The sequence below is a fragment of the Lampris incognitus genome, chromosome 14 (genome assembly GCF_029633865.1).
Source record: "Lampris incognitus isolate fLamInc1 chromosome 14, fLamInc1.hap2, whole genome shotgun sequence".
NCBI lineage: Eukaryota > Metazoa > Chordata > Actinopteri > Lampriformes > Lampridae > Lampris > Lampris incognitus.
In genome coordinates this window covers 49,564,714-49,578,721 of record NC_079224.1, presented here as the reverse complement: position 1 = coordinate 49,578,721, position 14,008 = coordinate 49,564,714, and the positions used below count along the sequence as shown (strand labels likewise).

The following is a 14,008-nucleotide window of genomic DNA, read 5'->3' as shown; positions in this document are numbered from 1 at the left end:
ATAAACAATACAGTGACTGCAGGTACCCTCACCCTTATAAACAATACAGTGACTGCAGGTACCCCCACCCTTATAAACAATACAGTGGCATATGCAAATTGCTGTGATCATTAACTAGAGTTACAATGGCCGTGTGTACTATGGCCTCTTTGACTCCCCGTTAGAGGAGGCCATGTATGTGAAGAGGGAACAACCATCCCTGAACCGAGGAGGGGCCTAAGAGTACATCTGTCAGCATCTTACAATGCTGTGACTGCAAACATTCCCCAGTCCTCTGTGAACAGTACACATGGCCATTGAAACTCTAGTTAATGGTCACACCATATTTGCATATGAAACTGATCGTTTTCGGTCATGATGCCACTGTATTGTTTATAAGGGTGGGGGCACCTACGGTCACTGTATTGTTTATAAGGGTGGGGACACCTGCGGTCACTGTATTGTTTATAAGGGTGGGGACACCTGCAGTCACTGTATTGTTTATAAGGGTGGGGACACCTGCAGTCACTGTATTGTTTATAAGGGTGGGGACACCTGCAGTCACTGTATTGTTTATAAGGGTGGGGACACCTGCAGTCACTGTATTGTTTATAAGGGTGGGGTACCTGCAGTCACTGTATTGTTTATAAGGGTGGGGTACCTGCAGTCACTGTATTGTTTATAAGGGTGGGGACACCTGCAGTCACTGTATTGTTTATAAGGGTGGGGACACCTGCAGTCACTGTATTGTTTATAAGGGTGGGGACACCTGCAGTCACTGTATTGTTTATAAGGGTGGGGTACCTGCAGTCACTGTATTGTTTATAAGGGTGGGGTACCTGCGGTCACTGTATTGTTTATAAGGGTGGGGTACCTGCAGTCACTGTATTGTTTATAAGGGTGGGGTACCTGCAGTCAGGTGAGACTGAAGAGGTCACTTGGAGGATGATGAAACGTTTCTCTCTCAATAAACCTTGTGTCCAGATGAACTGATTCACCTTTCTGTGGGACCTACACAATGTTGGGCAAGTGGTTTTAGTGTTTTTGCTGGCAGGTGTAATTACCAGGCTCCGTGACACAGCAGACAGCAGCAGGACTGGGGAGGGAGGATGCTGTCACTCGTCACGTTCTCCTCTCTGGTGGGCAGTGGAGTGTTTGGTAGGGATGGAGGCCTGTGTGAAACAAAGCAGTCATCAGGGCCAGGTCTAAAAACACCAGAACAGACCCGCCAGTCTCAACTGGACCTTCTCAAAAGTAGATCCGCGTTCAGATGACCACCTTTATGTCCAACCGGAAATTAACTCTCTTTAATGTTCCGTTGCCAAGCAACCACAGACAATGTAACGCTAATGCCCACTATTCTAGCGTTGGCTAGCCTAAATGTGGACATGTCGTGCCGACGCTTTTCCCTGTGTTTCTGTGTGGAGCCAGGCACACCGTAAATCTGGCCTGCTGCCTGGCGTCCTGCTATCCGGAGGTTGTTAAGCAAAATAAAAAGGGCAGAACTTTAAAGCTAATCTAGAATTAACTATGCTAACTTTTAGCTCCTCTGCTAGCTAGCATGACGCTAGCGTTAACGGTGTGCTGGTCGTTTTCGAAGCGAGGCGTTTCATTGATTACCATACGTAATGTAGCGGTAATATAGGGTCGCACGTCCTGCGGAGCTTCGCTAACCAAACAGCTAGCATAACGAACCAGCCGACTAGCACCACTAGCCGCCGCCGCCGCCGCCGCCGCCGCCGCCGCCTCCTCCTCCTCCTGCTGCCGCCGACACTGCGGTCAACGTCAGGGTGTGCTGCAGCTGTGTTTTTAAGCACAAACAACACTTTACAAACTTCTGTCATTTATGTAACTCTGATTGATCGAGTTTAAATGAAGACAATGAGCGTCAAGAGTAGACTATAAATCAGGAAACCATCTCCCTCTTCTCCCCAATCAATTTCTCCGTAAAACGATACCTTCAGCATGCCGCGGTGTCTTCTGGGAAATGTAGTCTTAATGAAATCGATCGTGCGCTTTGTAACGATAAGACATGTCGAAACTGTGAAACGCATGCTGTCTTTTCGATAAGGTAGAATGTATACAGCTTACAGGGCAGTGTGCTTGTTTTCCGTGACACAGTTCATTGTCCACATAGTAAACATTAGCTGAAAATCAAACCACAAGTACGACAATCCAACGTGTTTACGTCGGGTTACGTTTACGATTACGTACGTCTTCACGTTTTGCAACAGACAGTCGACGGAGGAAAAAACCCGACCGCTTCCGTGTTGTTCCTCTGTGATTCTAGCAAATAACCAACGGTACCTTGGCCCAAACGCATTTGACAGCCCTCCCGGGCCGCAACTATCATGATTCTGTAAGCCTGGCAGACGGCAGGACGTTATCACCCGAGATGTCGTTGCTACAAAGCTCCAAGAAAAAGGACAAGCGTATATTGTCTGGTACTTGCCCAGACCCTAAATGCCAGGCGAGGCTCTTCTTCCCTGCCTATGGCTCCATCAGCATTGAGTGTACAGAGTGTGGTCAGCGGCATGAACAGAAAAACCTGTTAAACGTCGAAGAGGTAACTGATCCAGATGTTGTGCTTCATAATCTTCTAAGAAATGCCCTGCTTGGTGTTACCGGGGCCCCCAAAAAAGGAACAGAGTTGGTGAAAGTAATGGGGCTGTCCAATTACCACTGCAAGCTTCTTTCTCCGGTTCTCACCAGGTATGGTATGGATAAACAGACAGGCAAAGCCAAGCTGCTGAGAGAGATGAACCAAGGTGAGATGTTTGACTGCTATCTTTTGGGAGACAGGGCCTTTCTAATTGAACCGGACCATGTGTCCACAGTTGGTTATGGTAAGGACAGATCTGGTAGCCTGATCTACCTCCATGATACTTTGGAGGAGATCAAAAAAGCCAACAACAACAGAGAATGTCTTATCCCCGTTCATGTGGATGGAGATGGACACTGCCTGGTCCATGCTGTGTCCAGGGCCTTAGTAGGAAGGGAATTATTTTGGCACGCCCTCCGAGAAAATTTAAAACAAAACTTCAAACTAAACCTGGATCGCTACAAGGCTCTGTTCCAGGACTTTATTGACGCTGCTGAGTGGGAGGACATCATCAATGAGTGTGACCCCCTATTCACCCCGCCAGAAGGCGTTCCACTTGGACTGAGAAACATCCACATCTTTGGCCTGGCCAATGTCCTCCACCGGCCCATCGTTCTGTTAGACTCCCTCAGTGGGATGCGGAGCTCAGGGGACTACTCGGCCACCTTCCTCCCGGGGCTAGTGCCAGAGGAAAAGTGCAAGGGGAAAGATGGGAAGCTCAACAAGCCCATCTGCATCGCCTGGAGCAGCTCTGGACGTAACCACTATATCCCACTGGTGGGAGTCAAGAACACACTGCTCCCCAAGCTGCCGGCCAGGCTCCTCCCCAAGGCCTGGGGAGTGCCCCAGGAGCTGATCAGGAAGTATATCAAGCTTGAGCCAGACGGGAGCTGTGTGATTGGGGGTGACCGTAGCCTGCAGGACAAATACGTCATGAGGCTGGTCAACGCTATGGAGGAGGTCTTCATGGAGAAACATGGCATCCACCCCTCCCTGGTGGCCGATGTGCACCAGTATGTCTACAGACGGACCGGGGTCATTGGGGTTCAGCCTGAGGAGGTGACCGAGGCGGCCAAAAAGTCTGTCATGGAGAACCGGCTGCACCGCTGTTTGATCTGTGGTGCGCTCTCTGAGCTCCATGTGCCAAGTGAATGGCTGGCACCGGGCGGCAAGCTCTACAACTTGGCCAAGTCCACCCATGGACAACTTCGACCTGACAAGAACTACAGCTTCCCACTCAACAATGTGGTTTGTTCTTACGACCCTCAGAGAGATGTCCTCATCCCTGACTACAAACTCAGCTCCCTTAACACCTGCAACTGGTGCCATGGGACCTCTGTCCGCCACGTTCACGGCAACGGCTCGGTGGTGTACCTGGATGGGGACAGAACCAACACCCGCTCCCAGGGCGGGAAGTGTGGATGTGGCTTCAAACACTTCTGGGATGGGAAAGAGTATGACAACCTCCCTGAGGCCTTCCCTATCACCCTGGAGTGGGGCGGGCGTGTAGTGCGGGAAACTGTGTACTGGTTCCAGTATGAGACTGACGTTAACTTAAACAGCAATGTTTATGATGTGGCCATGAAGCTGGTCACTAAGCACTTCCCAGGGGAGTTTGGCAGTGAGATTCTGGTCCAGAAAGTTGTCAACACTATTTTGCGTCACACAGCAAAGAAGAACCCAGATGAATACAACCCTGTGTCAGTGGATGGAGCTCACGCCCATAGGCTCACTGATGCCATGGAGAATCAACAGGCCCTGGAGCCACAGCTGCCCACCAAGATTATCCTGACTGGTCAGAAAGCCAAAAGCCTTCACAAAGAGGAGCTGACCATGAGCAGAGCTGAACGCACCCTCCAGCAGAGCATCAGTGAGCAGGCCTTGGTTTCTCAGAAGCGAAGGACTGACAGACTGAAGCAGGAGAAGAAGGGTCAGGGTCGCCCATCTTCCCCTGGTGGATCTTTGGAGACATTCTCCTCGTCTGCTCCGGCCACACCTACCAAAACTCCCGCCCCCTCGTCCAATAAGGAGAAGAAGATCCGTGTCACCACTAGTGATGGTCGGCAGGCCATGCTCAACCTGCAGGCTCACACTACCTTCTCAGAGCTCCAGAGAAGCATCACCACACAGTTTGCCATTCCAGCAACACAGCAGTGCATACGCTATGGCTTCCCCCCCAAAGAGCTCCTCCCTGCCAAGGATGGTGAGGAGAATGAGCCTGTGGCCCTACAGCATGGGGACAGGATAACTGTGGAAATATTGAGGGGCCCTGAAGAAAAGACCCCGGCCCCCATCCCCCGAGCATCCAGCTCCCATTCATCCCTCCACACTATGAAGAGTGACGACGCCCTGACCTCCAGTAGGATGAGCAACAGGGAACTCCAGGATAGCATTGACCTTGAGATGTCCTCCCTCTGTCTCTTAGCAGCATTGATGGGTAAGCATTTGCCAGATTTTCTTTGCTTCTCTGTTCCTCTGTTCTTCAGTGAAATGAAAAAGAAGCACACCAGTTTAGCTGCTCTGCTAAACTGCTGTAGTGTTGCTGAGAAGAGAGGTGACATCATAGGCATGGACACAGCTGTTGATCTAAGCCTGGTTCGTGGTGATGTTGCACACTCATGCTGCTTTTTCCACCCTCCTTATCCATTAGAATCAATAAGTCTGCCCTTTAGACACTCGTACTCACAACACAGGGCCAGTGGGGACAGATCTCCCAGCATGTGATTGGACAGAGTAAACCATCCAGGCCCTCAGCATATGTCCATGCTGCTCTTGGATTGGTTACCAGAGGCAGGAAGCAGTATGTATTAGCTGGGTTACCAGCTGGGAAAGCTGGCAGTGATGGATCAGACCAGTTTTATATTGCAGATATTCCAATATACTCAACCCAGGTCCCTAGGAAGCCAGTTAGTGTATTGGATCATGAAGGGGAGCGGGGTACACTGTACGTTTTTCATCTGCCAACGGGGTCAAAGGTTAGGGTTATGTTGAGCAGACTGTTATGCTGCAGGAGGTTGAGATAAAAAAAAGGCAGAATAAACAGGACCATTCGATATTCACAACATTTTGTTTGTGACCAGCTCCACGAGAGCTCCTGCTGGTATGCTGCAGACTCATCACATGAGTTCATTCCTAAATACTTCAACATCTCTAGATCCAGTATGTAAAAGTTAAATTTAGTCGATAAAATACAGAAGTTACTGGCTGTTGTTATAAAAATCTCCTCTGATTTCATCTGCTGAGAAGGGTTCAATCCTGCCTCCCCAGCTTTCTTTCAGTCTTCATCCTGAAGAGCAGTAATCTTTGAAATATTTGCCTTCTTCTGCAGGTGAAGATGTCTGGTCCTACGCAAAGAAACTGCCTCACCTGTTCCAGCAGGGCGGCGTCTTCTACAACATTGTGAAGAAAGACATGGGTATGTTCTTTATACTTTACCTTTGTGAGCATTATGGAAAAGTCTTCAGTTCGTGTAAGTGAAAGTAATGCCCAGTAGGGGTTGTAGTGAGGTGCTGATCCCTGGAAGTAGATCTGAAAGTAGGAAAAAAGTGTCACACACTCTGGCTCCATATGCATTTCTCTTTTATGAGTTCTCTTTTATTTCGATGACGTTTCAGCCCTCAGGCCTTCCTCAGGATCAACAATAACAGTAGGACACAGGCACGGGTATGTTATGCAGGCCACACCCTAGTGACACCTCTGAGGATGATGAGACAGTCATGTTGCACCATGAGGGTGAGAAAACCAATCAAGAGGCCTTCAGCAAATCAAAACTCCTAACAAACAGTGACAGGAGCTACAGCCAATCAAATCACTGCATACAAAGTGACGAGAGCCATTATGTCCAACACTACATATAGAGGTTTAAATGACAAATTTTTGGTTAAGTATATTAAAAAATGTTGAAAATACATTTGTTTTGAATAGATTTCTAATAGATGTACAGAAACAGTTAAACCTCAGCCCGAGACGAACATCATAAACAACTTAGTCTAAATATCCAGTCAACAGAGGTACATTTCAGAAAACACTTCAAGTCACAGGGCCCAGACACAACAAACCGACTAGTGGCGACAAAGGCCGACTGTTGTGTCGCCTCACGTCACCTGCCGTCTGGGCCAAAAAGTAGCACTTGAACACACCGCAAAGACTACAGCCGAACTAGCATGTACATTCTGCACTGATTCACTAAGCTGAACAGCCAATCAGAGCAATCTCTCTCACCGACGGGCTCCGCCCATTCAACATGCTGAATTGGCCAAAAAGCTGCCGACAGGTGTCTGACTAGTGCCGACGGTGTAGGACACCGCAAAAACTAGGGCCACAGACGCTCACAGACGGCCCGGCATTGGCCGGCCTGGTGTGCCTGGGCCCATAGTCTATATTCAGTCCAAGAGATGATGGAGTTCTCACACGGTGGATCCAATAGTGTTCCCTCCTGTACAGTAAAACGTCCAAGTTACCTCCTCTTGGGGGAGTGACACCTTCTCAATACCACTATATCTTAGAGAGGAAACGGGATGACTAAATTCAACAACATGTGCTGCTACTGGATAATTCATGTTTTTGCATCTTGTCGTGCTTCTGTGTTCAGCAATACGAGATTTCAGTGTTCTACTCGTCTTTCTAACATGTCACTGACCGCAAGGGCCAGCGACAAGATAAATGACCGACTTAGTGTGACAGGAAACACCTGCTTTTATAGGGCTCGCTTTACCTGTGTGCGGATGTTTAAAACTCTTACAACAGTCAGTATACGTAATTATACTGACTACAACCAGCACAGCAGCAGGGGGCGTCAGGGACAGTGACTACACTGGCTCGGTCTGGTACTGATGGAGGAGGAAGTAAATGAAGTGAACTGTCTTTTGGAGTTGGCTAAGTCGACTTTAAAACATTTAAAAAGGTAACTTGGAATAACCAATAGTTGTGTTTTAAAATCAAGTTGGACAACTCAAGGACAGTTTTTTTTAGGGACTTCCGATAGAATTGGGTTTTGAGGGGCGTCCGGGTGGTGTGGCGGTCTATTCTGTTGCCTTCCAACACGGGGATCATCGTATCAAATCCCCGTGTTTCCTGCTGCTTGGTCGGGCGTCCCTACAGACACAATTGGCCGTGTCTGCGGGTGGGAAGCCGGATGTGGGTATGTGTCCTGGTCGCTGCACTAGCGCCTCCTCTGGTAGGTCGGGGCACCTGTTCAGGGGGGAGGGGGAAATGCCAATTACCCCACTCTTCCGAGCCGTCCCGGTCGCTGCTCCACCCCCTCTGCTGATCTGGGGAGGGCTGCAGACTACCACATGCTTCCTCCGATACATGTGGAGTCACCAGCTCCTTCTTTTCACCTGACAGTGAGGAATTTCACCAGGGGGACGTATCACGTGGGAGGATCACGCTATTCCCCCCAGTTCCCCCTCCCCCCCTTAACAGGCACCCCAGTCAACCAGAGGAGGCGCTAGTCCAGCGACCAGGACACATTACTCACATCCAGCTTCCCACCCGCAGTCATGGCTAATTGTGTCTGTAGGGACGCCCGACCAAACAGAAGGTAACACAGGGATTTGAACCGGCGATCCCTGTGTTGGTAGGCAACAGAATAGACCACTACACTGCTTGTTTGAAGACAGGTTTATTTACTGTAGTCGTGGCTTTAAGGAGAACATAGTTTTATGGAAGAGGTACTTGGATGATGTGTCTGGTTTATGGAAAGGGTCCAAGACACAGGTGGAGTCTTTTTTTACATACCTCAACTCATGTTCTGAATGTCTGTCCTTTACTGTGGATTATTACTACAAACACATCAGTTTTCTAGACTTATGGATCATTCGAGAATGATTACTTGTAGACAGATCTGTTCAGAAAACCAGATGCTAGAAGTACTTAACTAAGGGCAGACTCTGATCATCCCTTACCGTTGAAAATAGTCTCCTTTTACTCAGGTTCCCAGACTAAAATGAATTTGTCAGAAAACTGGTGATCTTGACAGGAACATGAGTGAAATGAAAAACAACTTTCAACAAAGAGGATATAAGAAATCTGCCCTAAATGATGCTGCCACGAAAATAAAAGAAAGATCTAGGTCTGACCGCTTGAAAAATAAGCCTACAGTGAAATCAGATGACTGTGTCATGTTTACAAGAGTATTCAGAACAGATCAAAAGAATCATAACAAAACATTGGCATATACTTGAATCTGATTGTCCACTCAATGATGTATTCAAAGAGCGCCTTCTAATGTTATGTAAGAGATTATATGACCTCTAATGGTATATAAGACCTGAGAGACCACCTGGTACACTTATGCCCCTTTTCCACTACATGGTACCGGCTCAACTCGACTTGACTCAACTCGGCTCACCCTTTTTTTGTTTTCCATTACTGGAAAGTACCGGCATTTTGGTAACTGTTACCACTTTTCTGGTAGCACCTTTGTCGAGGTTCCAAAAAAACCTGGAACAGGTACCAGAATCAATGCAGACCAGCTACACTGAGGGGGTACTGTTGCAGTGATGGAAAATGACACAGAAGTGAGTCGAGTCGAGTCGAGTTGAGCCGGTACCATGTAGTGTAAAAGGGGCATTGCATTTACCTCCTTAATCAGTACTAGACCAAGCCACTGAGCACCCATCCCTGATGGCAACTGCTGCTGTGCTGGTTGTAGTCAGTGTAATTATACTTACTGTTGTCCTCTCCTGGAACTCCACCTTGTCGTGGTGGAGAAGCTTGCATGTACTAAGGATCCCAAGAGCCATGCCGTCCGGAGCTTGGCTCCTGGTGGGGTCACCCAAGGTGGATAGGTCAAGGGGGGGTTCCAGATGAAGCGCAGTCCGACAAAGACCTCAACGGCAGAACTGGTGGAAGATGTCTCCAGGCCACAACGGCAGTTAAGGCGGATGAAGGCCGCAACAGAGGGCGGTCCCCGATCATCTTGGTTCTCCAAGTCATTGGACTCTGGCCACCCCCTGCCAAGGATCGTGTGGTAGCTGCAGGAGCATCAGCCACTCCACGTAAAAAGCTGTCATGCACAGGCGTCCTCCTATTATGTGGCTCCAGGATTGGCCTCTACACCCACCTGACGACCCAGAGGAACCCAGGGGGAGGACGGTCATACTCGACCCCAAATGGCCGCCGGTGACTTGGTGTTGTAAGAGTTTTAAACATTCGCACACAGGTAAAGCGAGCCCTATAAAAGCAGGTGTTTCCTGTCACACTAAGTCGGTCATTTATCTTGTCGCTGGCCCTTGCGGTCAGTGACATGTTAGAAAGACGAGTAGAACACTGAAATCTCGTATTGCTGAACACAGAAGCACGACAAGATGCAAAAACATGAATTATCCAGTAGCAGCACATGTTGTTGAATTTAGTCATCCCGTTTCCTCTCTAAGATATAGTGGTATTGGGAAGGTGTCACTCCCCCAAGAGGAGGTAACTTGGACGTTTTACTGTACAGGAGGGAACACTATTGGATCCACCGTGTGAGAACTCCATCATCTCTTGGACTGAATATAGACTATGGGCCCAGGCACACCAGGCCGGCCAATGTCGGGCCGTCTGTGAGCGTCTGTGGCCCTAGTTTTTGCGGTGTCCTACACCGTCGGCACTAGTCAGACACCTGTCGGCAGCTTTTTGGCCAATTCAGCATGTTGAATGGGCGGAGCCCATCGGTGAGAGAGATTGCTCTGATTGGCTGTTAAGCTTAGTGAATCAGTGCAGAATGTACATGCTAGTTCGGCTGTAGTCTTTGCAGTGTGTTCAAGTGCTACTTTTTGGCCCAGACGGCAGGTGACGTGAGGCGACACAACAGTCGGCCTTTGTCGCCACTAGTCGGTTTGTTGTGTCTGGGCCCTGTGACTTGAAGTGTTTTCTGAAATGTACCTCTGTTGACTGGATATTTAGACTAAGTTGTTTATGATGTTCGTCTCGGGCTGAGGTTTAACTTTTTCTGTACATCTATTAGAAATCTATTCAAACAAATGTATTTTCAACATTTTTGAATATACTTAACCAAAAATTTGTCATTTAAACCTCTATATGTAGTGTTGGACATAATGGCTCTCGTCACTTTGTATGCAGTGATTTGATTGGCTGTAGCTCCTGTCACTGTTTGTTAGGAGTTTTGATTTGCTGAAGGCCTCTTGATTGGTTTTCTCACCCTCATGGTTCAACATGACTGTCTCATCATCCTCAGAGGTGTCACTAGGGTGTGGCCTGCGTAACATACCCGTGCCTGTGTCCTACTGTTATTGTTGATCCTGAGGAAGGCCTGAGGGCTGAAACGTCATCGAAATAAAAGAGAACTCATAAAAGAGAAATGCATATGGAGCCAGAGTGCGCGACACTGACTGCGTTTACATGCACAGTTAAGTCGAGCCATGGTTACAGCTCGATTAGGCCAAGTAATTGGACTACTGTCGTCCCAGTACACAAGAACCGGGGGAGCATCGATTTATTGACGGAAGTATGTCCGACCCCGGTACGGTAGGTCGCGATATGCCCCCTTTCAGCTGGTTGCTATTGGACCGTGGGAACTATGGATCATGCGCAGAACGCCTAGGTCAGTTCGAGGCCAATTGAAGCGTATATACATGCCAGAGTAAATCGACCCCCAACCGCATCATCTAGGTGTGTTAGTCAACAATTTCGATTTAATAGGGTTTCAGTCAGACTAGCATGTTTACATGTATTTTAAAGGTCTAGTTTTAGTCGTACTAACACAGTAAATCCGCTTTTTCTAACATCATGTAAATGTACTGACTTTTCCTACTTTAAAGTCTTTAGTTCTAACATGTGGTTGAACCCTCCCCCCAGGGCTGATGGATGGAAAGCACTGCACCCTCCCTCACCTTATGGGGAAAACATTTGTGTTCAACGCCGCTGAGCAGCGCCTGGAGCTGTGTGTCGACGCAGCAGGACACTTCCCAGTTGGCCCTGATGTGGAGGAGCTGGTGAGGGAGGCGCTGATGCAGCTGCGTGCAGAGGCGGCCAGCAGGGGGAGTCGCGAGGGGAGCCTCTCCCCTGGTGGGCTCCGGCTGGGGAGCGGGGGTGTAGTCCGGAAAAAGGAGCAGCTCCAGAGTGTAACCGCCTTCCAAGGCAAAGGTCACTCCCTTGGCAGTGCAGGAGGCTCTTCTCCTCCTGAACACCGGCCAATCACGCGGCAGCACAGCAGTGGGGTTGACCTGAGCGCCAGCGTGTCCCTCGTTCCCCCTGACCTGTCAGATGTCCCTGAAGATGCAGGAAGGGAGCTGGTGCGCATGGCGCCAGGCTTCATCACCACCAAGGACGGGCAGCACCTAGATCCTGGCGTGACAGAGCGTCAGAGGAGGAAGCTGCAGGAGATGGTTTCCTCCATCCAGGCCTCCATGGAGCGCCACCTTAGGGAGCAGCAGGGCACAGCGGGGAGCAGGGTGTCCGGGGAGCGGACAGGCGGGGTTAAGATGGACGGAGCCCAGTCCTCCTCTACCATTGACCGCCAAGAGCCTTCATCTATGGACGAATCCGCCCCAGGTGTGCCCCCCTTCACCGCAGGGAGCAGAGAGGAGGGCAAGAGGAGCTCTGAGGAGCCAGAGGAGATGGAGAGTCAGGAGGCAGGGCAAAGTGGCTCCACGGAGCCCATGGACTACTCTTGATCCTTGCTGCAGGTTCTCTTCAAACCATTTGGTCTTCATGGCGTCTTTGGTGTCTTGACTGCATGACGGGGGGGGGTATCTCACTCTTGACTCTATACTGAACCACTCCACTGAGGGTGAGTCTGTGTGGTAGAAGTTCTGCTCTCAGTTTGAAAGTGGAAACAGGAAGGAGGTTCCTGTACCCCCCGTAACATTCTGCAAACCTGCTTTGACAAAGTGCACAAGCCTTGTAATCAAATGCTCCTTCATCACATGTTCTGCTTCAGCAACATACTGGCTGATGACTGCAGGGAGAGAGCTGCTCGGGTTGTTTGACTGCTTGACCTTTGACCTTGAAAGAAGAAATCACCTGATGAGTGTTACTACTCAGAGTAGTCTTCTAATATCCCTTACTTTGTTATAGTTTGGTTTGAAAAATGAGAATATTGACAAAATTGCGCACGATCTGTGTACTGCTGCTGAACACGTGTAGGCAAGGAGACGAGTGGTTTTTATTTCTGGGAGAAGATCCATTAAAGCTTTGAAGTTTGAAGTGTGCTTCATATGTCATGAATAGGCTCCTAGAACAGCTATCACGTGGCCAAAGAAGAAATGAGTGAAATTATTCTAATTACATGTTATTAATATGATGATATGAAGTAAATCTGACAGACAGGCCTCCTCTCAGAGCAGTTCCTCTTAATGACCTCTAGTCTAACCACCTGCCATGTCGCTCAGTCTACAGACACGTGGTCGCCACAAAAAACATCCAGGTTTGGGTTTGTGTAATTTTCTGGTTGTTTGGTGAAGAAAATCTGAATTTGACATCCCGAAGGCCAAACCCAGTGGTGTGAAGTGCTGTGCAGTCATGACACATAAGCTCTCGCTGCCTGTAAAAGTAGAGTTTGATGAGTTTAACGAATGGATTCAACGACTATAGAAAAGTACGGCCCCGCCCGAGTCAGTGTACACATCTGTATGTTGGGGCTGTCCACGGTGGAAAGGGAGGGTGTTAAACGCCGCTGTTGTCAGTGCTCCAAACTTCAAATTCATTCATCTTTAGTTACTTCCTCTAGGAGGTGTGCCTGGCTTCAGGATGGGGTCTGGAAAAACCAGCAGTGGTTCTTTCCAGACTAGTCTCTTAATGTGAATCACTTTTTTTTTCTTTTAAAACTCAGTTTTGTTTCTTTGTCCATGAAACAAAGTCTAAGACTTGGCACTTTGCGACAAGCGGACTGTTAACAGATCAGAACCGGATCAGCTGGCCCTTCATCCAGTCGTCTTCGTCGTCACTTGGTCTGTCAGAGGAGAAGAAGAACAAATTGAAAGGAGAAATGCAACCACACAGCACTGATCATTGTGACTGCTCATCTAATGTCGTCTGTTGTAATCCAGGTGTACAATAATAGTATATATTGTAGGATATTCTGACCTTTGACCTGTACAGACGCACTCTTTGTTCAGTTCTGTCATGTTTGTTTTGTTTGGGTTTAGTTTGCTAATAAAACATGAATGATCCCACGGCTTCAACATTGCTGTTTGCATGTGTGATGAGTTTTCAGACCAACAATAAATCAGCTTCCTGTACCTTCTGTGGATGTTGTGTTCTGTGCACCTCTTCCCTCCGCACAACTCACCAGATGCTTTTCACCCAGCATCCCTAGTTTGAATCTCCAGGGCAGCACAGCCTTTAACCAAGGCACTGATTTTCAAACTGCTTACATTGCTTAGTGATGGACAGCAGACGACACCCGATGTGTTGGGCGGCTCCCAGAAAGGTGGGGTAGGACTGGCCAGCAACGTGACCATCATTTTCTTTCAACGTGTT

At 48.6% G+C, this 14,008-nt stretch overlaps 1 protein-coding gene across 1 annotated transcript; it reads left to right on the top strand.

The window, feature by feature from the left end:
• The first annotated feature begins 2,303 nt into the window (after positions 1–2,303).
• On the top strand, positions 2,304–13,761 carry vcpip1 (valosin containing protein (p97)/p47 complex interacting protein 1). Its single transcript, XM_056293285.1, has 3 exons — positions 2,304–5,018; positions 5,910–5,996; positions 11,384–13,761. Exons 1-3 carry the CDS (start codon positions 2,375–2,377, stop codon positions 12,199–12,201), a joined length of 3,549 nt encoding a protein of 1,182 aa, XP_056149260.1. The 5' UTR covers positions 2,304–2,374; the 3' UTR covers positions 12,202–13,761.
• The last annotated feature ends 247 nt before the right edge of the window (positions 13,762–14,008 follow it).

What these genes read in the sequence shown, in the direction of transcription:
- vcpip1 (XM_056293285.1), top strand. Translation starts at nt 2,375, where the DNA reads ATGTCGTTGCTACAAAGCTCCAAGAAAAAGGACAAGCGTATATTGTCT. An exon ending in TCTCTTAGCAGCATTGATGG is followed by an intron (nt 5,019 to 5,909) that starts GTAAGCATTTGC and finishes CTTCTTCTGCAG; the next exon opens with GTGAAGATGTCTGGTCCTAC. An exon ending in CATTGTGAAGAAAGACATGG is followed by an intron (nt 5,997 to 11,383) that starts GTATGTTCTTTA and finishes CCCTCCCCCCAG; the next exon opens with GGCTGATGGATGGAAAGCAC.